Source organism: Camelus ferus, chromosome 1 (assembly GCF_009834535.1).
Source record: "Camelus ferus isolate YT-003-E chromosome 1, BCGSAC_Cfer_1.0, whole genome shotgun sequence".
Classification (NCBI taxonomy): domain Eukaryota; kingdom Metazoa; phylum Chordata; class Mammalia; order Artiodactyla; family Camelidae; genus Camelus; species Camelus ferus.
The window spans coordinates 119,760,971-119,787,123 of NC_045696.1; the positions used below are offsets into that span (position 1 = coordinate 119,760,971).

The 26,153-nt window shown below is 50.2% G+C and overlaps 1 protein-coding gene across 1 annotated transcript in view; it reads right to left on the bottom strand.

Moving 5' to 3' along the window:
* Positions 1 to 6,393: 6,393 nt before the first annotated feature.
* Positions 6,394 to 26,153, bottom strand: part of BTD (biotinidase) — a 28,705-nt gene continuing 8,945 nt past the window's right edge. Inside the window, exons 2-4 of the mRNA XM_032489244.1 lie at positions 14,157 to 14,445; positions 9,629 to 9,769; positions 6,394 to 9,066 (exon numbers count right to left, since the gene is read on the bottom strand). Coding sequence (XP_032345135.1) covers positions 7,894 to 9,066; positions 9,629 to 9,769; positions 14,157 to 14,445 — 1,603 coding nt within the window. The 3' untranslated portion in view covers positions 6,394 to 7,893. The remainder of the gene's footprint in view (positions 9,067 to 9,628; positions 9,770 to 14,156; positions 14,446 to 26,153) is intronic.

Below are 26,153 nucleotides of genomic sequence, written 5' to 3' on the forward strand. Positions count from 1 at the left end.
TGAGGCACCAAGGAGAAAAACCCCACAGCTTCAGAACACTCCCAACTCCAGATGATGCAACACCGGGGATGTCAGCCCATCCCACCTGAAGATGATGACTGTCAGACTCTACTGGACAAGGCTCGGCCTCCTCCCACCCGCCCTCCTCCATCCTCGCCACAGCAACAACCCTGAGACCCCACCTCCGACAGGCAGCAGCTCCCCTGCTCAGCTTGAAGCACGTGCAGAAGAAGGGCCATTGACTCTTTGCCCTCAAAAGATTTTAAGGGCCCAGAGTCCTTGAGGGGGGAATGTTAGAGCAGGCAGATAGCTGGATATGAGCAGGGAAAGGGGGCCACAGGCCACGGGGCAGGAAACCATGGGGGTCCTTGGGCAGACCAAGAAAAGCAGGAACCTCCAGACTTAGAAGAAATCACATTTCGGAGGTATCACCTCACACCAGTCAGAATGGCCATCATTCAAATGTCTACAAACAATAAATGCTGGAGAGGGTGCGGAGAAAAAGGAACCATCCTACACTGTTGATAGGATGCAAATTGGTGCAGCCACTCTGGAGAAGGTATGGAGGTTCCTTAAAAAAAACCTAAAAATACAGTTACCATATGATCCAGCAATCCCACTCCTAGGCTTCATATCCAGAGGAAAATCTAACTTGAAGACACATGCACCCCAATGTTTATAGCAGTAATATTTACAATAGCCAAGCCACGGAAACAACCTAAATATCCATCAATAGATGACTAGATAAAGAAGATGTGGAATATTTTATACCATGGAATACTACTCGGTTATATAAAAAAAAAAAGCATGCCATTTGCAGCAACATGGATGGACCAGGAGATCATCATACTAGGTGAAGTAAGCCAGAAAGACAAAGAAAAATATCATATGATATTACTCATATGTGGAATCTAAAAAAAATGACACAAATGAACTTATTTATCAAACAGAAACAGACTCACAGACATAGAAAACAAACCTGTGGTTATGAGAGGGGGAAGGGGAGTGCGGAGGGATAAATTGGGAGTTCAGGATTTGCAGATACTAATTACTATATATAAAACAGATAAACAGCAATTTCCTACTGTATAGCATAGGAAACTATATTCAATACCTTGGAATAGCCAATAATGAAAAAGAATATGAAAAGGATATACATGTGTAACTGAATCACTATGCTGTACACCAGAAATTAACACCTCATAAACTGACTATACTTCAATTAGAAAAAAAATCACCCTTCTGGGGTGACAAATATCCAGTATCGAAATATAACCTTTTGCTCATTATGCCCTCATTTCAATAAAATGAGCTTTGCAGATGAGAAGTGCCCATCATGTACTAGTGCCAAGATACCTCCCATCCAGACTAAATAAGGACAAAAATCCCTCCTTCCCTCAGGAAGGTGGAGCTGGGAAGGGAATACGACCCGAAACCCCTCTGTCCCCAGTGAACATTCTGCCCATTCAGTTTTACACCCAGTGTAACCAGCTTGTCAAAGAAACTGAGCCTGCCCGCCCTCCCCTGGAGAGTGTGCTATCCATCCCTTAGTAAGTCCTCACTTTACTTTCTTGACCTCCGTGTCTCATCTGCGAATTCTTTCTGCGATGAGACAAGAACCTACTCCCCAGTAATAATTTTTCACTCATTCACTCATCAATCAATATGCATCAGACAAAGATTTTCTAAGCCAAGGGTGCTGTGCTGGGAGCTACAGATACAAAGACGAACAGCGCACCGGCTCTGTGCTCAGATGGTGGGTCTCCGCGGAGTCAGAGAAGAAGGTGTGAATCCCAGCATCAGCGCTAGTTTGCACATTAGGACAACTGGCTGACACAGTCTGTGCTGGTTTCTTCAACTGCGAGATGGCCGTACCCAACCTACTTTGGGGCTGGTGGAGAAGGCTGCAGGAGGCTTTCGGGTGCCACATCCAGCCCAGAGCTGTCGCTCACCCCAGGTGTGGCTCACATTAGGACCTGAATAAACATCACGGCCCAGCGAGGTGGGGCTGTGGGAGGGAACAGCCAGTTGGGTGGGAGAGGATTCAGAGTGCTGGTGATGGAGAGGACATCAGAGGATGGACAAGCTTCCCTATCAGAAGAGGCCGTTTCAAGCAAAGACAACAGCTCCGAGGCCAGACTGTGCTTGGCCACGAGGGTCTGGCCACGGCTGGACTCGCTGTGAGAGCTGGTGCAGGCAGGGGCGGGGTGTGCCGGCAGTGAACTTCGGGAAGGTGAGCAACAGGGGAGACGGGAGTTGGATCAAGGGGGTGGCAGCCAGTCTCCAAGGTGGTCCCTGGGATTCTCAGCTCCCCGCGTCTCTGCCTGGCATCCCCTCCCAGTTTGGGAGGCGCTGACCTAGGAAACCCGGTATCTTGCGTGTGGAGGCTGAGTCATAGAAGACACTGTGGCTTGCACCCTGTTCTCTCTCGGATCCTTTGCTCCAAGGAAAGCTGGCTGCCACGTCATGAGGATGCCCGGATGGCCCTTTGAAAGGTCTACGTGGTGGAAGACAGAGCCCCCTGCCAGCAGCCGGCACCAGTTCACCAGCCCCGTGACCAAGCCATCATGGAAGGGAGCCTCTGTCTCCGTGTCCCAGGACGTCACAGCAAAGTACCGCCAACTGGGGGCTTAAAACACAGAAATTTACTGTCCCACAGTTCTGGAGGCTGGAAGTCCAGGGTCAAAGGGAGACCTGTAGGGGACACTACTTCCCGGACTCTTCCAGCTCCTGGGAGTTTGCCAGCAAGCCCGCCTCAGGTGTTCCCGGGCTCCTGGGCGCATCCCCTCCATCTCTGCCTCTGTTATCCCCTGGCCATCTTCTCCCTGTGGGTGTGTCTGTCTGAACGTCATCTTCTCCGAGGACACCAGTCATGGGGGACCTGAGGGCCCACCCTCCTCTAATATGACCTCATCTTAACTTGCATCTTAATCACAACCCCCAAGACCCCACTTCCAAATAAGGTCACGTTCCGAGGTGCTGGGGGAGAGGAGGGCAGCACATCTTTGGGGCTGTGATCACTGTAAAATCCTCCACCTCCGATGAAGCCCCCGCTGACTGCAGCTCCGCCGACACCCGGACGGCAGCCTCGCGAGAGACTCTGGGCCGGGACCGCCCAGCTCAGCCGCCCCCAGACTCCCGACCCTCAGTGACTCTGCGAGTTAGGGGCACTCACGGCCGTTTGGAGCCACTAAGTTTGGGGTAATCTGTCCTGTGGGAACAGGCACTCCAAGACCGAAGCCCCCACAGCAGTCTGGCTCACAGATTCACGTCATGTCAGCCTTTTGTTTTAAATCCGGGCCTTCCTGCACGCTTCATGCTAGTTAAACTAAAGTGTCATGTACAAATCCACTTTGTGGAGAAAGCATTTGCTCACTGAGTGGGTAACGGCTTGAAGCCATTCTGAATGGCACGGCCCTCTCTGGGCAGGGCTTCCGGGCCCCGCCACCTCGTGGCTACAGCCAGCCCTCGGCCTGGCTGGGCCTGGGCCACGTGCCTGCTCTGGCCTCACGTGTGATGCCACGCTGGGGGCCACGGACCACGGAGCAGGCCCACCTGTGGGTCAGCGCCGGCCCAGGCGGGCTTCCCGGGGCGGTGGGCTGCCGGCTGGCCCTCCCCTCGGGGGGCGGTGGCTTCAGCTTCTCTAAGAGAACAGGGCTTTTGAGGCTCCAGGTGCCTCTCACATCCCCCACGAGGAAACGCAGACGGGCACGGCCGCACCTGCATGAGAGACCACACGGACCCGCCACCTCCCCCAGCCTGAGGCCACAGAAACACATGTGACTTCCTGCCTCTCTGTTACGGTGAGGATCACCGTTTGCTGCCTGAATTTCAGGATCACAGCTGACGAAAGCATGTCACAGCCATTAGTCACAGGTGGGTTTTTTTTTCCCTAAAAATCATTTATTCTACTCATTTCCTCCTGCCTTCCACTTTGTTCTGTCGTCTGGCAACTACTACTTTTTAAAGTTTACTTTTGTTTTTTTTTTGCAGGGGGGTTAATTAGATTTATTATTACTTTTTTAATGGAGGTGCTGGGGACTGAACCCAGGACCTTGTGCGTGCTAAGCATGCGCTCTACCACTGAGCTACACCCTCCCCCTGGCAACTATTACTTTTTCTTGTAAAAATCATTATTTCTTGTCCCTCTTGTTTCTACCTCTTGGGTAATTAGTTCTAAACTGTCAGAAGAAGATAGCTCAGGGAAAGTCTTGGTGCTCTGCTCAGAAGGGCAGGATATGCATCCAGCAGGTGCTTCATAAATGTTTATGGGGTGAGGTTACTCCACAAGTCTGTATTTAGGCCTGGCCTCTCTCTCTGGCTGATGAAAATGAATCATCTTGGCAGGAAGCAGTGCTGTGCATTTCTGAGATAATTTCTGCTTCCCTGGGGCTGAGGGCAGGGCGGCGGCGTGGGCGGCGGGGACAGCCACATCCGGAGCCTCCCGGCAGGGCTGCGCTGGCATCTGGGGGAGAGGTCCCTTCCCGGCCCGGAGGGGAGGCTTCCCAGGGCTTCCTCGGGAATCCTGAGCTGTTCCTCAGAATTCCCGGAAGGCATGAGTGACTCAGGCCAGGCCTTTGTGAGCAGGGCAGTGAGTCAGTGTGTCTTTGCTTCTTTCCCACGTGGCTGATTGATTCAACATGCATGAGAAAACTGGCACACAGCGAGGTTCAAATGCACAGGCTGAGGTCCACAGTGAAGGGGAAACTGGGAGGCCAGGAAAGTAAACCTGGTACTGCCTGACTCTAGGATCTCTGCTCTTTATTATCCTGCCTAAAAGCCAGAAAAGGGTCTGGAAGGCTACCCTGGGGGTGGAGAGGATAGGAGATGGGGAAAGAATTTCATTTTTTACTTTGGGTAATTTAATCTATATGCACATACTGTTTTTAAAAAGGAGATAAAAATAAAGAGTCAACATTGGAGAGGAAAATCATAGAACGCTAACTATCCATTCTCTAAAAATGATCTGCTTTAAAAATGACCTGCATGATAGGTTACATTTCAATAAAAAGGAAAAAAAAAAATTTTAAATGACCTGCCACAGTTACTGGGCATAGAGTCAAAGTGACTGAAACGTTGGAGAAAAATGATACAGAAACCAGTGGCCTAAAAAAAGGTCTTTGCACATGGAATGATTTTGCATCTGCAGCTGATATTGCGGGAGGTCCTCGCTCTGTCCCCGGGGGCCTCTCCAGAGGCACCTGTTGAGTGAGTAAATGGAAGACAGGAGTGGGCCCACGTCCTCGGTGGCTCCCGCAACCTATGTGCAGAGAGGGCCCTGAGGCGGACTGGGGCGAGCCTGCAGCATTGTTCCTGCCTGCACAGCTGGGCAAGAGAAGGCTCTTGCCCCAGGCGAGTGTGATTTATGAGGGTGTCAGGGATCCCTGGATGAGACCCGCGGTGCACGAGGAACCCTGTTACTCATTTGTTCCTGTCGTGGCCGTCTCCACGGCACTTTCCCCAGCCTCTCTCTCCAGGGCCTGGCACCCTTTCTTTCCAGTCTTCCTGAGTCCCGCCTGGCACTTTCCGTTTACTGACAGAGGAGCAGATGTAAGAACAGTTCCCCTTCTATTTTTAAAAGTGACCTTGGGATGCCAGTGTTACCAGTCCCTCTGGATGGATTCTGGCCGACTGCGATGGAAAGGTCCCCAGGGCGGCCTTTTCTAAAGTGGCTTCTGCTTTGAGACTTTGTTTCTTACCCTAGAAAATGTTTGAGGCTTGTGAAATTCCTAGACATCCTGGGGGTCACTAGGTCGCCAAGAATAAGGAAAACACCCCCCGCAAACGCCGCCCTGGTTTTGTGGGCGTGTGAAATACAAACTGACATTTATTTTTCTTTTGTGTGTGTGTGATTCTTGTTTAGCTCTTTATTCAAAATACCCACGGTTGAAGGCAGGGTCAGAAGCTTCCCGTCCCGACCGTGTGTTGCTATCTCAGCTGCAGCCTTTCAAATGGTTACTAGATTGAATTATATATTATGTGATTTGAATCAAAATAAACATTATTTTTGAAACATATTAATCTAAGTATAAACAACTGGTGCCAATTTTGGGTACAAGCTTGCCAACTCTAAATGTAAAAAAACAGACAATGTAAATGAGTAGCCAAAGGTTATGGAGACAACAGGTCAACTCATTTCTGCTGGCGCCTTGAGCTCCCTTCTTAGAGCCACGAAACAGCGCCCCTGGCCTCCCACTGTGCGGGTGGGACACGTTTCTCACGTTGAGTCCTAATGAGCTCTGACTGCTGACTCAATGGGCAACATTTTGTTTAGGAAAACACAAGAAAACCCAAAGAACATATTTAGGCCAGCTTCCAGCAACATCTGGACACACGACAGCCAGGAGAAGACTGCTGTGTATTCTGCTTGATATTGAGAAACAGGTGCTCTTATATCAATGATGAGAATTTTTAATGGTACAAACATGTTGGAAAAATGAATTTAACCCTACAAATCCTGCACCAACAAGATATCCCGTGCCCAGGATTTTACTGAAGGGAAAAGAAGGTCCAGATACATGTGTCCATGCATGCCCAGAGCAGCTTTTACAGCTCACGTCTATGGATGGTGCAGCACAGCTAGAACACCGTCTTGAGAAACGAGGCCCGGGGAATATTCGAGCTAAGTGAGATTCCCCTCACTCACCACCCTGCTTTCACCGCTAGAGGACACAACCGAGCATTTGCGGAATAAAGGAAGAGGTCATTTCGTGGTGTGATCTAAGAATTATAATATATATTTGAAGAGAGAAGTTGACCATGGGGGAGCTGACTGTTGGGCACAGAATGTGAAGTTGGAGGAACTCTGATTAAAGGAGGGGCTGGCCCTGCTGCCACTGGCTTCAGTGCTGCTCAGGTGCTGATCCTTTGAAATGGATGCCTGAGTGGAGGGGAATGTTGGTGTGTTCCCTGGGGCTTGTGTGACCTCTTCCAGGATCCTGAGCACTATTAGCATGTCTGCCATCTCTTCTTGTTTAGACTGCAGGAATCCTGGACCAGTTCTTGGACCAGAGAATTGAGTTCCTTTCTCAAATGCAGGCTGACCCTCATCATTTTCCTGTTAAGTATCAGCGAGGCTAAGTATATTTAATGAATCTCGTTTGAGCCTGGCGTTCTCTGCAGATGTCCCCACGCCAGCATTCTCCTTTTCAGCAGTACCAATCTTGCTAATGAGTTGGCATTTCCCCCAAGTCAGTGCAGCCAGAGTTTTCGCCAACTTCTCTTTGTGTCTTCCATAAAGTCGACTTGTACAAGACTGACCAAGTCTGAAAGTACGTAAGACACCGACCAATAACCTGCTGACAGGCAGACATGCCGCTGTCAGCCCTTCTCGGTTTTGGAAAGCGAACTGTGAACTCAGGCCAGTGGGCGGCAGCAACACCACAACCTCAGTCAGCTTCTCAAAGAAGAGCCCTAAGCCAAGCTCCACAGGGCACGGCAGCCCCCGCACGGCACTGACCCCGCACAGGGCTCTGCCCGGTCGCCGTGGAGCCACCAGCCACACCAGCCCCGGGGAACACACCAACTTTCCACCTGGAACCCCACCAGCAGCTGACACCCTGGGTTGGTCAGATACCTCGTCAGTGTTGGGGGAGGGGCTGTGTAAACTGACATTTATTTTTGTTTGAGTTCTTATAACAATTGTGTAATGAAAGCCCTACCGGAGGAAGATGTGGCTTGGAAAGTGGAAATGCAAGTAGAAAAATGCCAGAGGTGTCTTGCTAATTTGTATTTAAGAGGAAGAGACACTGGTGAAGTCTGTTTCCCTGCTTCTTCCTATGGCGCCCAGGAGGGACTCCGGGGCGGGGAGAGGTGGCCCACGTGCCCCGGACTTCGGCCTGTGCCCACGCAGGGGGCGGCCCCCGCGTTGGCCAGAGCCCACCCCGCACCCTCCTAGTCCCTCTCGTACACCCGCCCGTACAGAGCAGCCGTCACCAGACCAGAGGACAGGCCCCGCTTCGTCAGGAAGTAGTGATCGCTCTCCCAGCCAAGCTGGTCAGGGGTTTCCAGGGTCATCCCTGAGGTCAGCAGCATCGGGAAGACATAGGGGGTGCTGAAGTTCCCCCACAGGTGAAACTCAAACATCCCCGCGGCCTCCGTGATCTCCTGACCACAGGTGTCAAAGCCGAGCCCCCCGCACTTGACCAGGGCGCAAGCCTGCACGTAGTAAGTACCGTGCACGGTGTGAAGACCGTCGAAGACCCCCAGGGCATACAGCTCTTTGGACAGAGTGGGCCTCTGGTAGAGTAACTGACAGCAAAGGCCATTGGCGCAGACTCGGAGGTGGCCCTCCTTTCCCCAGACAGGGACCAGGGTGAAATTGTCATACATCATCTCAGAGTAGAAGGTGGCAGGAGTGCTCGTGTCCCATCCGGTGGCTCCGTTGCAGTGGACATCCTGAGCGTCCTTCTCAGAGTACAGACCAGCTGCCAAGATCTTTAAAAACTTACCGTGGGCTGGGTCTGTTTTACCTGTGGCATTCGCTGCACCAACGAGACCCAGTGGGTTTTTGGCCACCGGGGCAACTATAAGGTGGCCTTCGGGGCTCTCCATGTCATGGTGCCAGAAAGACTTCCGAGGGGCGTGTATGCCGCTTCCGGTCATCCCTAGAGACGGGTGGTGGATGTTGGCGGCCAGGAGGTTGATGCCAAAGGCAGTGGCGAAGCCCCTCTGGATCTGCACAGCCGCCAAGAGCGGGAGCTGGTTCATCCAGGCGGTCGGGTACACCACGTGCTTCACCTCAGGGTCCCTGAGCAGCCTGGCGGCAGGTTCAAAGAACAGGATGTCAAAGCAAGTGAAGACGCCAAACTTGCCAGCAAAGGGGGTGTCGAAGATGATGTGGTCCACCTCGAGGGGGGTGTCAAATGCCGCCTCGAAGTAGAGGTTGTGTTTGCGGTAGCGGTCAACCAGGGTCCCGTTACTGCTGAACACAATGTTGGTGTTGAACTGGTACCTTCCATCATTTGGGCACCCTGGGTCCCTGCTGTGACAAGGTTGCTTGGTCCCAAGATTGGCCACCAGGAACATCTCTCCCTTGAGAGCCATACAACTCAGACGCTGGAGGACCTGGCAGGGAAAAAGTATAAATAGACAGAATTTTTAAACCCTGCCTTCTGCTTATAATTGTAAAATAGAAGAGTACCTGTGGTGTATCCATAATATGTAAACAGCTAACCCAAATCAATAAGAAAAAAATAACCAGTCCTGAAAGTGTGCAAAGGGTACAAACAGGTGATTCACAGAACAAAGACAAATGGCCCACAAACATTTGAGAGGATGCTCAAGTTCATGAGTGACAAGCAGATGCAAATTAAAATAAGGTGTCATTTTTCACCTTCATAAGACTGGCAAAAATTTAGAATTCCATCTTGCATCGACCAAAGGATGGGGAAAAAGGCACTTTTGCTCTGCTAGTGGGCATCTAAATTGAAATCAAAATCTTTTAAAGGGAAAAAATATCTTTTAAAAGGAAGTGCCTGTGGAGCACATGAGGCCTGGGTGTGATTTGTAGGACCCTAAGGTCGCCTCCCAGTCTCATTCAGCATGTCTTGGCTTTTGGCGAGTGGCATGGTTCACCTCTGCATGCCTTCAGAGCAGGTGGTGGAGGAAGGCTGGTCCCCTCATGTACCTCCGTGTCATTGAATCGGTGGGGCTCCAGGCATGGGTTCCATCCGATCAAGTGGGGAGATGGCATGAAGTCCAAAAATGGGTAAATGGAGGTTCTTGTGAAGTTGAATCCGTGAATCCCGTCTTCTGGGAACACTATGATCTGTGCGCCCTGTAAGTCAAACACCAGCGGACAGTCTGTGGTCAGACAATGGGAGTTACTCCCTCACTCACCCGACAGCCATCCAGCAGTAGCCCTGACCCAGGAAGCAGAGGTGAAAAGGTGGAGTTTGGACTCGGCAGGGATCTCGGCCCTGGGGGAGCTGACTCACTCGGCCTGACTCCGAGGGAACAGACCAAGTCCCCCAGGAACCAGCACTGACTGTATCTGGGCTCGTCAGGGAGGAAGGGATGAGTGAGCCTGGTGGGAGGGGCAGGAGTCGGGGGGGGGGTTTGTTGGGATGCAGTGGGACAGGAGGTGAGGGGGTGGCAGCGACTCTAAAGGACTTTGAATCTGGGGCTCATTAGCAGACGTGCTGCCTGGAGTCCAGTGGTTTTCAATTTTCACTATGCATCTAAACCAGACAGGGGACTTCTGAAAAAAAAAAACACTCTGTTTAGGGGTGATGCTGGGACCCCCTCGCTAAAAAATCTGCTTCAACAGACTGTGGGTGGGGTCCCGGAAACAGAGTTTGTGTGAAGCTCCCCACGTGACCCTAACGTGCAGCCAAGGCTGGGACCCACCGGGCTGGTGGGTGAAAGTCAGTGCGTTGATTTCAGCACAGAAACCAGGACCTGATCCAAGTGGTGTTTCTCCAGCTGGGAGTGAGGAGGCTCCCATCGCAATCCTGACCAACCCTGGTCCTCCTCCCAGACCTGGAGACACCCCGGGCTCCCCGTGATGGCAGCAGCAAACTAAGAACCCTAGCCGCACGGGGCAGTGCCCGGCCGCGCCCTCCTGCCGCTCTGGGCTGACAAGGCTCAAAGCGTCAAGCCTGGAATATCACCCCTGGAACATTATCAATGGAGAGGTGGAGGAGGCAGGCAGGGCAGGATGAGTGATCTAAAATAACAGGCAATTTGAGTCACTTATTTCTGGAATGCTCTGCAAACTCTTATCATTTTTTCCCCTGGTTATAAAAGCTTCAAAAGTTTAATTGCAGAAAAATCTGGAAAACAGAAAATTTAAAGGAGGAGTTCATAATTGTGTATCATGAAGATGCGTATTGTTAATATATTGGTGATTTTTATTTTTCTCTCTCTCTCTATAGGTGTGTGTATAATTGAGACCATAACAAATGTGTGGTTTTCCACCTTGACTCTCTCACTCCAGAACATTAAGACTCCAAAGATAAGAAATAGCATTTGTGGGTTACAGTTAAGAGGACACCAGTTTATCCTCTATTGTCGGACATTTGAATTGTTCCCAATTTTTTTGGTAATAAAAAGAAAACTGTGCTGACTGCCTGTGTACAGGTGCTCAAAACACTTCCTGAACGAGTGATGTACACAAATCTTTGACTGGCGCTCCCTTATGTCTTTAGAATAAAGCCTCATCAGAGAAAGTCCTGGGTCAAGGGCATGAGAAATTTTAAGTTCTTAACATAACGTTGCCAAATAGCTTTCCAGAAGGCTTACAGCAACGTACACGCCCTCCAGCAGAATGTGAGGCCAGTCGTCTTACTGCATGTTATAATGAAAAATCAGCACAAACCTGGGAATACAGAAAGTTGAAAAATGTATGCTTTCCAAGAGATACTGGGGTTCTGATTAACAAGCTCACTCAAGGGTTGTTTATCCAGTGAATGTACCACTGTTTGACTTTACTATTTAATAAAAGATCACCCTAAAGACAATTTTATGGCCTGTAGAACATTAGCCAGTTTTGTGTCTATTAGCAGATCCATTTCAACATTCACTTGACTGACGGATACACTCCTGTTCCTCAAATCCCCTTGTGAATGAGCTTTACCATCTTCCTGGTTCCTTCGTTAATTAATGGGCTAAATAAAAGCTCTGGCACAAGACCAACCTACACTTGAGAGTATAGGATACATGTTTTTAACTTTTTGAAAATTATGCTTTGACAAATATTTTCCTTGATTAAAAAAAACTTTGAGAGCGATGAATGGTTTCTTAGGGATAGTAACAGTTATGTATATGTATTGGGTTAACAGTGAAAATGAAATTGCGTCTCCTGGACACGCATCTGCCAGGAGTGAGGAACCAAGCCCGAGCTGGGGCAGAGCTTCGGGTCTGACGCGATTACCTGTCCTTTCTAGGAAGGAACTCACGTTCCTGATGAAGGGTTGAGCAATTTGCTGATGGACATCAATGAGATAAAAAATTCCTGGGGATTAGGAGGTCAGCCCGGGTGACCGACCAGCCTAGTATCGTTAAGCTAGAGTCCTTCTCTTCCCATCAAGAGAGAACTAAAACGATTTAACTGGCTTGCTCAGGAGCCAACACCCTTGTAGGCAGTTTGATGTAAAACTCTGACACACGCTCGGAGCGCCTGTCTTCGAGGTTGCTTCAACACACGCAACCACAGAGCGGAGTGGGATATCTGCGAGCCCTAGAAATGCCCAGATCAGCAGCTCCACCCCTGCTCCTGGACCACAGACACGGAAGGGGTGATGCCCGCAGTCAGCGTGGGTTCAAGGAAAACCCGTGGTATGTTTCACTTGGGGGCGGGTGACTAAAACGCAGGGGGACAGTGTGGCCACAGTTCCTGGGTTTCAGTGAGGCATCCGCCACATGCCTTAGCACCATCTTCAGGACAGGATGGAGAGTAGAGGGGTGAGGTGTCAGGGCCGTGCAAGCAAGCACCTCCGTGCAGAGAACACCCTGGAGCAGATCTGCGTCAGGAGGAGGGCTGAGGGGACGCAGCCTGGAGTGTTTTTATGCTGATGTCAGAGCGGATACAAAAGAGGTGTTTCCAGAGGTGTGGACGATGGTGAAGGTGCCCACAGAGCCCGGTGGGCGGGACTGATGAAATTTAACAGCACGCACATGGCGCCTGCTCTCGGGTTAGAGAAGTTAACCTCACAAGGATGGGACAGCCGTGGCAATGTGTGTCTGTGTGGAAAGGGCTCTGGAGCCTGGGCCGACAGCAAGCGCTTTGTGAGTCCCAACCAGACGTGGTTGTCAAAAGCTATCTGGGGGCAGCACCTGGCACCACAGAGGCAGTCTCCTCCGCCCTCGGCGGACAGGCCGGGAGGGCTGCAGGAGCTCAGGGCCCACACGTGACCTGGAAGGTCTTTGGTGGCAGGGTGAGAACAGCATCTCTCAGTGGCCATGGGAAGGACAGGGGGATACAGCTGGTGACGGGTGCCACCACAGCGCCCTCAGATCTGGGGAAGACGGCATGCGTGCGGAGGGACTCGGTCTGCTCTGTTTGGCCCAGAGGATGGGACAGTGGGTGACAGTCAGAGGGAGGCTGTTGCTCACAGAAAAGAAGCCTTTTCCATAAGTTCCCACTGCCCTCAAGTGGAGCGTGTGGACCTGGGAGGCAGCGTGTCCAGGGCCACTGGAAGCTCTCAGGAGCAGCTGGATGGCAGGCTGGGGACAAGAGTGTCGCCCATCAGAAGACGGTGGGCCAGGCCTTTGGGCGCCCTTCCAACATTAGTGTGTTATGTAAGTATGTCCCACAGGCTAGACCCTAAACTGGAGTGGTGGGCAGTGGCCGTCCAGGGAGTCCTGACCGCCCTGAACAGAGTCGGGGGCTGTTTGGGCGGGACTTGCTGGCAGGATGCGACTGTCCTCTGAACTCGCAGACACAGGGCGCAGAGAGTGCCTCCTGTCCAGACAGTGGGCTGGTCCCCACCGCCACAAGGGTTAAAGGCCAGACTTCCTCCCAGCAGGTCACCTTCCTACAGTAACTTTGGGCACTGACACCACCGGGTCTGCACCACTCTTCCTGGCAGGAGAGGCTGGCACTGGTGCCCTCGGTCTGTGTGGGCTGAGTTCTCAGACTGCTCTGGTCTGGCACAGAGACCAGAAAGGAGTCCTGTGTAATCGGGGGGCAGCAAACTGCAGCTCCGGGGATGCTTACTACCCCAGGTAAACTCCGAGGGCCTCCGAGGGCATGAGAGGCCGTCAAGCCTGGGGCTCTCAGACTTTTCTGCACATCAGAATCCACTGGGGAGCCTTGAAAAATCCCAAAGCTCAGCCTGCAGCCCAGACGATGGCAGGCGTGGGAGCCTGGCCCCCACATTTGTTTCTTAGCGGCCAGGCCACTCCTCCACACAGCCGGCGTGAGAACAGGGGTCTGCCACAGGCTTCTGGGACTGGAGGGGGAGCATCATCAGGGGGGCCTTGCTAAAGTGTGGAGTCTGAATCAGCAGCTCTAGGGCAGGGCCCCAATTCTCACTTCTTCCATCTCTAGGGCAGGGGCAACTGCTGCGGCTGGTCCGCGGACCACCCTCTGAGTAGCAGGACTCAGCCAGCTGACTAATTCCACTTAGCTTATCAGCTGATTTTCCAAAGGGGCTGCGGGAACCACCGATGGGGGCTAACGAGCAATCTGCCCTGTTCTGCGGACCAGCCACCCTGACCCGGGAGCGTATCTTGCCTTTTGGGCCTGCAGCCATCACTTGCTGTTCGTATACATCAAGGTTCTGGTTCATGAGCTCCAAGGCCTGCCTGCGGCTGATGAGGTCCAGTGGGTTCGGGCTCAGGATGGACCGGTGCTCGTACACGGCAGCCACGTACTGGTCGGCCTGGTGATGCTCGGCCGGGCAGTGCTCACCGGTGTGGACCCCCAGGGCGGCCACATAGCAGCCGCAGAGGAGAAGCGCCAGCGGCCGGCTGGCTCCAGACATGATGCAGACCGAAAACCTAGAAGGGAATGGGGCGAGGAGAAAACAGCTGAATCCCACCTGAATCCAGGGGTGAACTTTCGCAGCTGGGCTTCAACAATCCAGTGAGGAAACTCACCCGCAGTGACTCTGCAGCTCAGAGAGCTTGTTTACCCTTCCTAATAGAAAGATCTGTGTTCTCTCCAAACACGCAGCCAGGTACGTCTAAAATGGCTCACTGTGCTAACAGTCTGGTTTCAGCACATTTCTAAAACAGACCCAGCGTCTGCCACGATTCTCCTCCCAGCAGGACAGCAGTGTGTCACTGCCCACTCTTCCAGCAGCTTAAGATTCAGGCAGTACTAATGATGGTTTTACATGATCCTGTGACACAGCCCACCTCCCAGCACTGCCCTCTCTACACACAAACATGCTGCAGCTGGAATTATGTGACCCTAATAATACAGCTCGGCTGTCCTGGCCACAAAAACCCGGTGAATCAACCACAACTCCCCCGGCGTGTCTCTGGTTAGTGACGAATCTTGGGGGCAAGCCGCCCTTTACCCAGCACAGCGCTCTTTAACTTAGTGCAGAGCAACTGCTGACTTCTACGTAAACGCCAGTTTGTGGACAGTTAGAAAGGAGTCTCCCCATCAACGCGGGACTCCCTGCTCCCTCCTTGAATTTGAGGATTGCCACTGCACACCACCACCTCCTCAACCTCTGTCTCTGTGACTCCAAAATGCACACTCGGAGCAGTCGTTTGGAAATAAAAATCCTTTTGCAGCAATGAAATGCAATTTTCTAGAAAGTAAACTCGGATTTTCCAGAAAGTAAACTCAATTGTAGCTCCTACTATAAGAGACTAGAAGTAAATCATGTCACTTACAATGACACATCCAGGTGCCTCTTTTTCCCAAGAATAGGAATTTTAATTTCTTTGGGGGAGGGGAGGTAATTAGGTTTGTTTGTTTGTTCCTTTATTTAATGGAGGTGCTGGGGATTGAACCCAGGACCTCGTGCATGCTAAGCACGTGCTCTACCACTGAGCTGTACCTGCCCCCCTGGAATTTTAATTTCTAATAGTTATGTGTTACTAGGTGTTTTAGAGTGAACAGTCCAGTTCCTTTAAAATCAGCCTGGCCTCCGAGCTGAAGCCCCTCCCCAGCACACAGATTTGGCAGGTGGTGTGCCATGCCCAGGCCCCTGCCCTGTGGAGAATTCCTGTGGCTGAGCAACCACCCAGGAGTCCAATTAAGTGGCAAGACACCAGAGACAAATGGAAGAACATATTCCTGCTTCTTTACAGAGAAAATGCACCCTGCCCAAGTCTGACTCAGAACCCCTGTGTGTGCATTTCAACACAGACACTCTGGGCCGCTGCAGTCTGCATGCAAAGCTTCCCAAAACAAAAGCAATCATAATGATTTTCAGCAACTGATTGCGGACCTGAGATGCTCTGTGAGGCCTTGCAAATTCAGATCCTTCTCAGAATAAGTGGTGCCCTCCCGTCCCCACTCTGCCCCGTCTCACGCTATTCCTTTTCCCCAGGGAATAAAGGTACCATCTGAATACTGGGCCCCAGGATGTGCCCCCATTCCTCGGGGACGCTGTAAACAGTGAGTGAAAATGAGAACAAGGGGCCTTTGAGTGACTGGTCACGAGTTTTGGAGCAGGAACAAAAATATAATTGATAAGCTTTTTTATCTGGATTTGGCCTCTGAAGACCAGCAAGGAATAAGCTCTTAAAAAAGTCTCAAAATACGTTTTCCTTTCCATCTCTGGTTTCAGAATGATGACAATGGGGGCGCAGGGAGGTTTGCGGGGAAAATGTTCATCTTCAAAGTCACAGTCACAAAATCTCTAAAGTGTAAGGCCGTGGCCTCATGCAGAGCTGAGGAAACAGGGCCGGGGTGGTGGTGGGGCAGCAGCTGGACCAGGGCCCGGGGCAGGCAGGTCGGGAGGTCCCCGAGCTGGGAGTGGAGGCCAGTGTCCTCCTTTCTCCGATAAGAACTGCACGCCACTGGTTTATGTCTGTTTACATCTCAGGGCCGTGCCATCAAGCAACACAAGGAAATCGCAGAACCAGCAAGGTATCACCTTTCTTTCTATTTTGAGAAAATAAATTTAGATTATTTACAAAAGGAGCCTGGGAGGGGAGCTGTGAGTGACAGTCATTCCTGCGGGAACGGAGGCAGGGCCGTAATAGGAGGCCAGGCCGACTTGAGCTAGGTATTCACGCTGGAAAGCAGCAAGCTTAACGAGGGAGGAGAGAGTGAGGCACTGTAATAAAAATAGGCACCACAGTTTGCCCTCGCCGCCAAAGAGCGGGGAAATAGCAGGCATTTTAGCTGAATTTGCAGACTCTGGTTTTCCCTCTGCATGGGCCCCACACAGGGTCTCTCTCGGGAAAGATCAGCCCAGGCAGAGGAGGGGGCTTTGGAGGGCTGGTCTCAGGCATCAGGAATGGAAGGACAGGTGGCAGTGTGCTGGCTCCGGCTCAGGAGTGGGGAGGGGGCTGCCCGCGAGCGACAGGGCCCCGGAAGTCAGGGGATCTTGGAAATCCAGCAACATGGACCCTCCCGGAGGGCTGGCCAGGGCCTGGACCATAGACAAAACAGTGACTTGAGGTGTGTGCCCTGGCTGAAAAGGGAGCTATGGACCTCCTGCCCATGGAGGGCACCTGACTGTGAGACTGCACTCCAGGGAGGGCCCAACAGGAAGGTGGACATGTGTTTCCACATCCTGCTTCCTAGCGCCCCTGAGATGGGGGCCGGGAGACGACAGAGCCAGGAAGCCCTTGTGCATCCGACTCTGGGTGCAGGCTGCCAGGGATGCAGCAGCGAAGGGCGCCCAGCCCTTGCGAGTGGAATCCCCACCCCCATCCCCCGCCAGACGAACGGGGAAACTGACGCAATCAGCTATAGACGGTCCCCTCTTAGGGTGGTTCGACGTGACAATGGTGCAAAAGCAATCGGTATTCAGTGGAAACTGCTCAGAATTTAGCATCTGGACCTTCCCTTGGGCTGGACATGCAGGACCACCCCTTCTCCCAGCCTGGGCAGCGGCAGCCTCCGGTCCCGGCAGCCACGCGGTCACGAGGGCGAACCACCAGGACATGTACGACCACCTGGACCCAAACACGTTCTCTGTTTCACTCTCAGCTCAGTATTCATAACCTACATGAGAAGTTCAACCCTCTGCTATAAAAGAGGCCTTGTGTTAGAGGGTTTTACCCCGCTGTCAGCTAGTGTAAGTGTTCCGAGCACGCGTGAGGTGGGCGAGGCTGGGCTGCGATGCTCGGCAGGTAAGGGGGATGAAGTGCATTCTGACATAGGACAGTTTCAACTTAGGATAGTTTACTGGGACTTAGCCCCATGGTGAGGTGGGTAAGACCTGTACTAGGATGTCAGACGGAAATCAGGAGGAGAGAGAGAGATGGAGGGGCCTGGCGTGGGTGGGGACTGATTTTAAACAGTGTGGCCAGGAAGGGCTCGGGAGAGAGAAGGTGGGGTCTGAAGGAGGAGGGAGAGGAGGCCCGTGGACGCCTGGGGAAGAGGCTCCGGGCAGAGGACTGCTCGGGCGAAAGGCTCGAGTGGAAGCCTTTGGGGTGGTTCCAGATACAGCAAGGAGAGTGGTGGGCCGGAGCCCAGGGACCAGGGACGGCGGCAGAAGGTGAAGTCAGAGAGAGAGGGGGCCCCTTACGGGCCTCCTCGCACCCCCTGCATGGCCCCACCCTCTTCCAGCCTCATCTCCTTGGAGCAGCAGCCTGTGAGATCCAGGTAAAGCCTGAGCCAGTCAAGAATCTCGCTCAGAATCTTCCAGTGACTCCCCATGGCATGCAGAGTGAAAGCCAAGGGCTTCCAGGACCGACAGGGAGCCGGGTACGGCTGGGAGAGCGCTGCTGGCAGAGGGCTGCTGGGGGAGCGCCGCTGGGGGGGCGCCGCTGGGGGGGTGCCGCTGGGGGAGCGCTGCTGGGCACCACCTTCACATAAGCATCCTGGTCTTTTACTGGCCTTATGGAAGCCTCCGCTGCTCATTCCATAATGAAAAATGTCCTCCCCACCTCCCAACCTAATCCTGATCAGGAAGGTTCTTGTGATCTGTGAGGAAAAGAAATCAAAGTCTAAATTACGTGGAAATCTATTTTGTGGAAATTTGGTAACATGTCAATCACTAGATATTTTCGCACACAAGGAACTTCTTTATTTCCATCTTGCTAAATGATTCAGCTTGCTAGTCAGCTGTGTTTCCTTCCTAGCTGGGCTATTACAGTAGTGTCTTCTGCAATAAAATGAAAGGATTGTTATTAAGGTATTCTTAATAAGATAATTTCAGAGGCAAGTAGATACATTTAACATTTTATATATAGACCTACTGATCTTTTTAATAAAAGATCTTGTCACTCCTTACTTGTCAGGGAGAATAACAGCCCCGTGACTGGGAAAGGAGGCAGGATAAGTTGGTCGGCAGAGGAAACGTCACAATCCGTGCAGCAGAGCTGAGGGAGCGGCTAAGTGATCAGCAGTAAGCATGGTATCCGTTTCTCCATGTATCTGACAGGATGCCCAGAAAAACGCTGTGAAGTTTCAAACAGTTTTTTTTTTTAATGGAGGCACTGGGTATTGAGCCCAGGACCTCGTGCATGCTAAGCACATGCCCTACCATGGAGTTACATCCCCACCTTCCAAGTTCCAAATAGTTTTAAACCTGACCTCAAGGATTTTGTGATTTTCTTGTCTAAACCCTTTTACATGAGGAGGAGAAATAGCTCCTAGCTCCGTCTAATTTACGTAACCTGAATTTACAGAGACTCCAAGGAGACCTTCATCTCCCAGAAAGCCTCCTGTTCTCCGCCTCTGCCCCTGTTGATGCTAAAGTGAGCTGGTCCACGACCCAGCCTGGTATGATGTAAAGCCCCACAGCGCTGTAGCTCCAACAGCTCCGAGCGAACGTCCACCATCCAGGCTTCGATGCCCCTGGGGTCGTGCCAGGGGGAAGCACCCGTGGGGTGGCAGCTCAGGGTGATGCTGAGGTTCAAGGCTGAGCTGAGTAAATGACCAGGAACTGCAGGCCGTGATTTTTCCTTTAGAAAAATTCCAGCTATTATCTTCACAGCAGTGTGACTGTAGACCAGGGCTCTGATGGGGGCCCCTTTCTGTAGACCCCAGTAATTTCTCTTAAGACACTGAATGGGCGCTCCAAGGACCATGACACTTGAGCTTAAATATGCCATCTTCCTCTTCTTTGAATGGGAAATTGTCTTCACAACTGAAGACGAAACTTGCCCCCGAAGTGCCCGGGTATTTAAGGGACGCAGGCTCTGTTCGCCTCCGGCTCACTGCTGCCGCCCTGTGGGAAAACTGAGAACCACCAACCTGGGAGGGCTCGGCCCCAAGCACCATGACTGCAGGTGGTTCTTGAGCAGTTAAGTGCGTGGTTTCCCCCTCCTTTCCTTCTCCCGGCCATTTCTAACACTTTGCCTATCTCTTCTACAGTGAAAAACCCAGGAAACATTTGATCTTAAAGACCTGGGTCTCATGGAAGCTATTTTTTATTCGCTTGTGCTCCCGGACCTAGCGCACTTCCACATCTCCAGTCCTGCATGTGCGGTGTCTGCTGCCACTATGCGCCCACGGACGGGGCTGGGCGTGCAGAGTGACGCCGCCAGCCATGCTGACTACAGCACTACTTCGCGGGGGCTTCTGGGGGAGGTAAAGGATCCACACGGACACATTTTTATCTGGCTGCCACGTTGCACTTTGTTACTTGTGAATGTTTTCGAGCCACTTTTACATCCACTATTTCCCTTCCTCTTCCTGTCATATAAAGCAGAGGAAGCAGATGGCGAAGTTCCATTTTCATGGTGAGGAAGCACTCCGGGGCTAGTCAGCAGTGAGAACAGACTGGAGACTGGGTCTCCCACCTCCGGCTCCGGCCCTCCCAGCACACATTGAAGACAAGGGTAACCGATCAGTCAGACCCTCAAAGACCACTGTGGTGTCTTCTGTGCAGCTGCAGCAGAACTAAACAAAAACTCAAAGCAGCCCAAGGGGGAGTCTGGGTGGTCAGACCGGAGCAGGGGCTCTCCAACATGGGCGGGACACTGAGTCACCTGGAGGGCTTGAATACAGACCCTCTGGGCCCCACGCCCAGAAGGTTCAACTCAGCAGGTCTGGGTCGGGCCATAGAACACGCACTGCCTAACAAGCTCCCAGGGGACGGTGGTGCCGGTGTCCCCGGTCTGGGGTCACCTGGAGAGCCCTGGGCAGGGGACAAAGGCAGGTGCGTTCTGAGTCTTTCTCTCCCTCCTGTCAAAGGAAGCCTCCTTTACTTCCCACGTGCCTTTCCCTCCCTCTCCCTCAGGGCTGACAGAATGTGGGCAGATCTCAAAGCATTTCCAACATATTGAGTGCAAATGAGCTGCAAACGATCCAAACACTCCAACTTGGGGGGAAAAAGCCTCCCGCAGACAATCTGGTCCAGGTTGGTTAAAGGGTTCAGTGCTCGTCTTTGCCTCCACCGGAACATCGCTGTAGAACAAGGCTGTTACTGGTTTTCATTTGTTTACATAGAGTTCCTGACCTTATTATTTTCATTTCTTTAAGGAAGTAACTGGTGACTTTATTTTGTTTTGTTTTATCTGGGTGGGGGGAGGTAATCAGGCTTATTTATTTATTGTATTTAACGGAGGTGCTGGAGACTGAACCCAGGACCTTGTACATGCTAAGCACGCACTCTACCACTGAGCTCTACCCTCTCCCTCCAAGTTCCTGATTTTAAAAGAATAAAATAGAAGTAATAGATAATCCATTATGTAATAACATAATATGAACAAATAAACATGTAGAAAATAAATTAATTACATCTATATATAAATAAGTAATCTGAAAAATCTTCCGATTATGTTCTACAAATTTGTATCAGATTTCTTCTCAAAAGCATATCTGAAATCTCTGGGGGCCAAACATGCATTGCTGAGGAAGTCAAGTCTTTTAAACTGTGGCTCAAAGACCCCAACGGAGGGAAGGAGCGCAGACAAGGCGTCCTCACCGTCTGTCAGTCTTGAGAGAGAAGGACAGTGGAGCACCTGTAACTTCTCTCCTCTTCTGGAACGTTCACGGCTTCTGGCTAGGCTGTACCTTCTCCATCCTCCATAACTAAAACCAACTTCTCTAAAACAAGCTTCAGTGGGTGTCAGCAAAGAACTGTTTTTCAAAGCCCTGGGGAAACTTCCCCTCCATTTCCGTGTCAGACTACCTTCAATCAGAGTCATCAGAAGAGCCACCTTCTAGAGAATGAAGACCTGAAGGCTGCACATGGAGAAACGAACCACAGGTCAAGTTTTCCAGGGAAGATGTACTCAGAGGTGGGGGCGATGTAGAGGTTCTTGGTGAATATTAAGTGCATGGCGGACACAACGTCTCTCAGGGTTTGGTGGGGGAGCATAACTACATGGGGTCCCATCACCCCCGGGCTCTTATCTGCCAGTGCTCAGGAGGGAAAACCCAGACCTAGGGGCCCACAAGGCGGTGAGGACGCCCCGGAGGCAGACACTAGAGAACGAGAGAACAGGATGACAGACCAAGGAGCCGTGGCACCCAAGTCAAAAGAACAACCCTATTAGGACGGGCTGGAGACAATGAGAATGAATGACAGCACAAAGAGCAAAAGAAACAATAAAAAGAAAGAAGCTGAAGTGAAACACAGCACTAGAGAAAACATTCCAACGGCCACCTTCTCCCGCGGAGGGCCCAGGAAGTACGTTCTGGGAGAGGCACAGCCAAGCTCACCAAGGGGAAACAGCAAAGCGCCGGCCAAGGGGTCCAGGTGCCTGCGGTTCTGAGTACCTGCGGAGGATGCTCTCCACCCAGCACGGCGGCAAGATGTAGGTGACCCACAGCACAGTCAAGTGGCCCATATGTTCAGTGAGAGGGCAGTGCACGATCAAGAACGACGGTGACCTTCCCAGACCAACCCCCACATGCGCGGCACGGCAAACGTGGAGGGAAACGGTTGGTGTCTCCACTTCCGTTGCTCCTCCTGGAGGCACTGAGGATTGTTGTCCCCTTCTGCTTTGGGCAGATGGCTCACTAGTTGTGCGCCCTTTTTCCGCTGGCGACGGTCCCAGCTCAGCCGTAGCTGCGTCCTGGTTACGAACACAAGCGCCACTGCCCTGTTCTATCCGCACCCTCGGCGGGGCAGACATCTGGCTGAGTCTCCTGTGTCCTGCAGCTTTACTGGGCGGGAGGGCCCACGTCCCCCGGCCTGGGGTTCCTGGGGTGGTGACGGGAGTGTGGGGCTGGGTGGGGGGGAGCTTCGGGCTGTTTCATGGTAGCTCTCGGTACCACACTCCTCAGCACTTGGGGAAAGCAGAGGAGACGGTCCAGCTCTTTTTTGGAAAGAGGTTACCCCTAGACTTGAAGGAGACCAACATCTTGTAACCAAGATTTAGCCCAAATTAACTGTGTGCAAAAGCCTATATATTCTGTTTATGTTACTACACTCAGAACAACAAGAGGAAAAGTCTGATTAAGTGATACTGGGATGATTGAATAAGAATTTGGAAATAAGTCTAAACACCTTACACCACATATAAAAAGCAAACTTAAAATCAGGAATTAAATATTGAATGTTAGAAAAACTAGAATAAATTATAATTGGGTATCAGATATTTGATGAAACAACTTTCCAAAATTTGAAGCTGTTAAAATAATAGAAGAAATAGATTGATAAATTAAAATTTACATGCAAAATATAAACATCAAGACAACAGTTATAAACAGGCCACAAACAAGAACCCATTTAAACAGGAAGAAAACACATCATAAACAAAGATTATGAAAGACTTTGAACTTATGTCGAAAATAAACACTAACGGGTACTATTTAAAAATATTAAATTTGGAAAAAAATAAACTAGGAAAGTGGTAATGAAAGTAATTTCTTACTGGGAAAAACAAGTCTGACAATCTGTATTATGAATCACAAACACTATGCTTCTAGGACTTTATCTTAGGAAGTCATTTACAAGAAGGAAAAAGTCAGCTGAAGTGACACATACCGTGGAAATCAAGAATGTGGGCTTCTGAGTTTTAAAATACCTGATATGAAATCCTGGCTCTGACACTTATTATATAACCTTGGATAAGTTATTTATCACAACTAAGCTTCAACTTCTTCATCTACTAGTTGGAAATGAAAGTATCTGATGTAAAGTACTCAGTGTTTAGTAGTGGAGCTAGCTGAAACGGGAGAAGAAATCCCAACAGATGGAAGTTGGAAACAAACAATATCCAATATGAAGAAAGCTATGAACATGTATACAGACCAGGTGGAACATCAAGCAAAATTTTAAAAGATAGTTATGCTGGGGGGAGGGGAGAGCTCGGTGGTGCAGTGTGTGCTGAGCACGCACAAGGTCCTGAGCTCCGTCCCCAGTGCCTCCATCAGAAAAAAATAAACTAAAATAAAAAAGATAGCTATGCTAAACAAACATATAATGAAAACGTGTCTGTGTTTACAATGATAATAGCTCAATAAAACATGTATGCGTGTGAACAAAGACCAGAAAAGAATGTGAATAAGTGAAAACGTGGCAGGTCGTCTTACGGAGATTTCAAATGTTTTCTTACGCTGTTTTTCTAATAAATAAGAAAGTTAAGTCAAAAAATAAACAGCTGAGGTTTCTGGTTTCCAACCTGGCATTTAGGGAGCCTGGAGGTCGCCACTCTATGTTAACAATTAACCCTAGCCCTGAACAAGCTGGAATCCAACAATTCTTAGATATATCTGAGAGTTGAGATTACAGGGCAAACCACTGCCTCCAAAACTTATAGAGACAGATAGGTGTCTACAGAGAATCACCACTTAGCGGAGGAGAAACGTTCGTGGGACCAGTGCCAGGCACAGGAAAACTAAACAGTAACTGAGCAGCTGCTGGAGGCTCCGCGCAGACATGTCTGAGAGTGACAGACTTCAGAAGGGCCCAGTCTTGGAAGGGCGTGCCCAGTTTTGTGAGTTTTACCTCTAGGAGCTCTACCAGGTTCTCACAGTGAGACTGGAGAACAATCTCCTTCTGCTTCTTTTTTTTTTCTTATAATTTTTTTTTTATTATTGAAGTCTAGTCAGTTTACAATGTTGTGTCAATTTCTGCTGCACAGCATAATAGTTCAGTCATACATATACACACATATATTCCTTTTCATATTCTTTTTCACTATAGGTTATTACAAGATATTGAATATAGTTCCCTGTGCTGTACAGTAGGACCTTGTTGTTTATCTATTTTATATACAGTTCCTCCTGCTTCCTGCAGGGAGTGGGGAAAAGCAGTCAGAGCATTGTGTTCTCCAGAAGGCCTGCCTCGAAAGAAACTGTTTTACCAGAGCTAACCTGCTGGGGTTTTATCAGAGCCTAACAGACCCAGGGGGAGGGAAACACCCAACTCCAGCCCCCTCGAGCCATCCTGTCCCACTAGAGACGTGGGGTAGACCGAGCAGCACTTGTGAAGGTCGCAGGTCCAAGGGCATAGGCTCAGGAAAAGACTGAGACCCAACCACAGGACTATAGAACATTTCTCACTTTCCACACCTTACCACCACTATCAAATGCCTATTTATTACAGTTCCTCTACCTAGTAACTCATGTCCAGCTTTCAACAAAAAATTACTAGGCATACTAGAAGGCAACAACAAACAAACAAAAACAATTTGCAGAGACACATCAAGCATCAGAACTAGAGTCAGACATGGCGTGTAGTAATGATCAGACCAGCAATCGAAAATAACTATGATTAATATGCTAAGGTCTCTACTGGAAAAAGTAGACAATGTGCAAGACAGATAGGCAATGTAAGCAGAGAGAGAAAGATTCTGAAGAAGAAAGAAAAAGAAATACTTGAGATAAAAAGCATTGCCACAGAACTGAAGAATGTCTTTGACAGGGCTCCTCAGCAGACCAGACCTGGCTGAGGAAATAATCTCTGTGGTTGAGGATATGTCAATAGACATTTGCAGAACAGAAAGGCAAAGAGAAAAAGACTGAAAAACATGGAATAAGGTATCCAAGAAGTGTCAGACAACTACAAAAGTTGTAACATACATGTAATGGGAATTTCAGAGGGAAAAGAAAGAGAGAAAGGAACAGAACCAATATTTGAAGCAATAATGACTGAAAATTTCCCCCAATTAATGTCAGACACCAAACCACACAAGCAGGAAGCTCAGAAAACACCAAGCAGGAGGATGTCAAACAAACAAACAAACAAACAAAAAAGCACACTTAGGCATATCACAGCCAAATTGCAGAAAATCAACAATAATGGAAAAAATTTTGAAAGAAACCAGAGGAAAACAAACATCTTACCTATAAAGAATCAAAGAATCACATCTGACTTCCCCTCAGAAACCAAGCACAAAGAGAGTGGAGTGAAATGTTCAAAGTGTTGTGAGAAAACCCCACCAACCTAAAATCCTATATCCTACAAAAGGGACCTTCAAAAGTGAAGGAAAACTAAAGACCATCTTAGACAAAATCACCTGAAATGCTCGATTTAAATCATAAAGGCAGAAAAAGAGTGGAAGACAAAAATAGGAACAAAGAACAAGAGCAACAAGCAGAAAACAGTGATAAATATGATACACATACACCCAACTGTATCAATAATTCCTTTAAATGTTAATGGCCTAAATGCACCAATTAAAAGGCAGACTGCTAGAGTGGACTGAAAAGTAAGACCCAACCATAT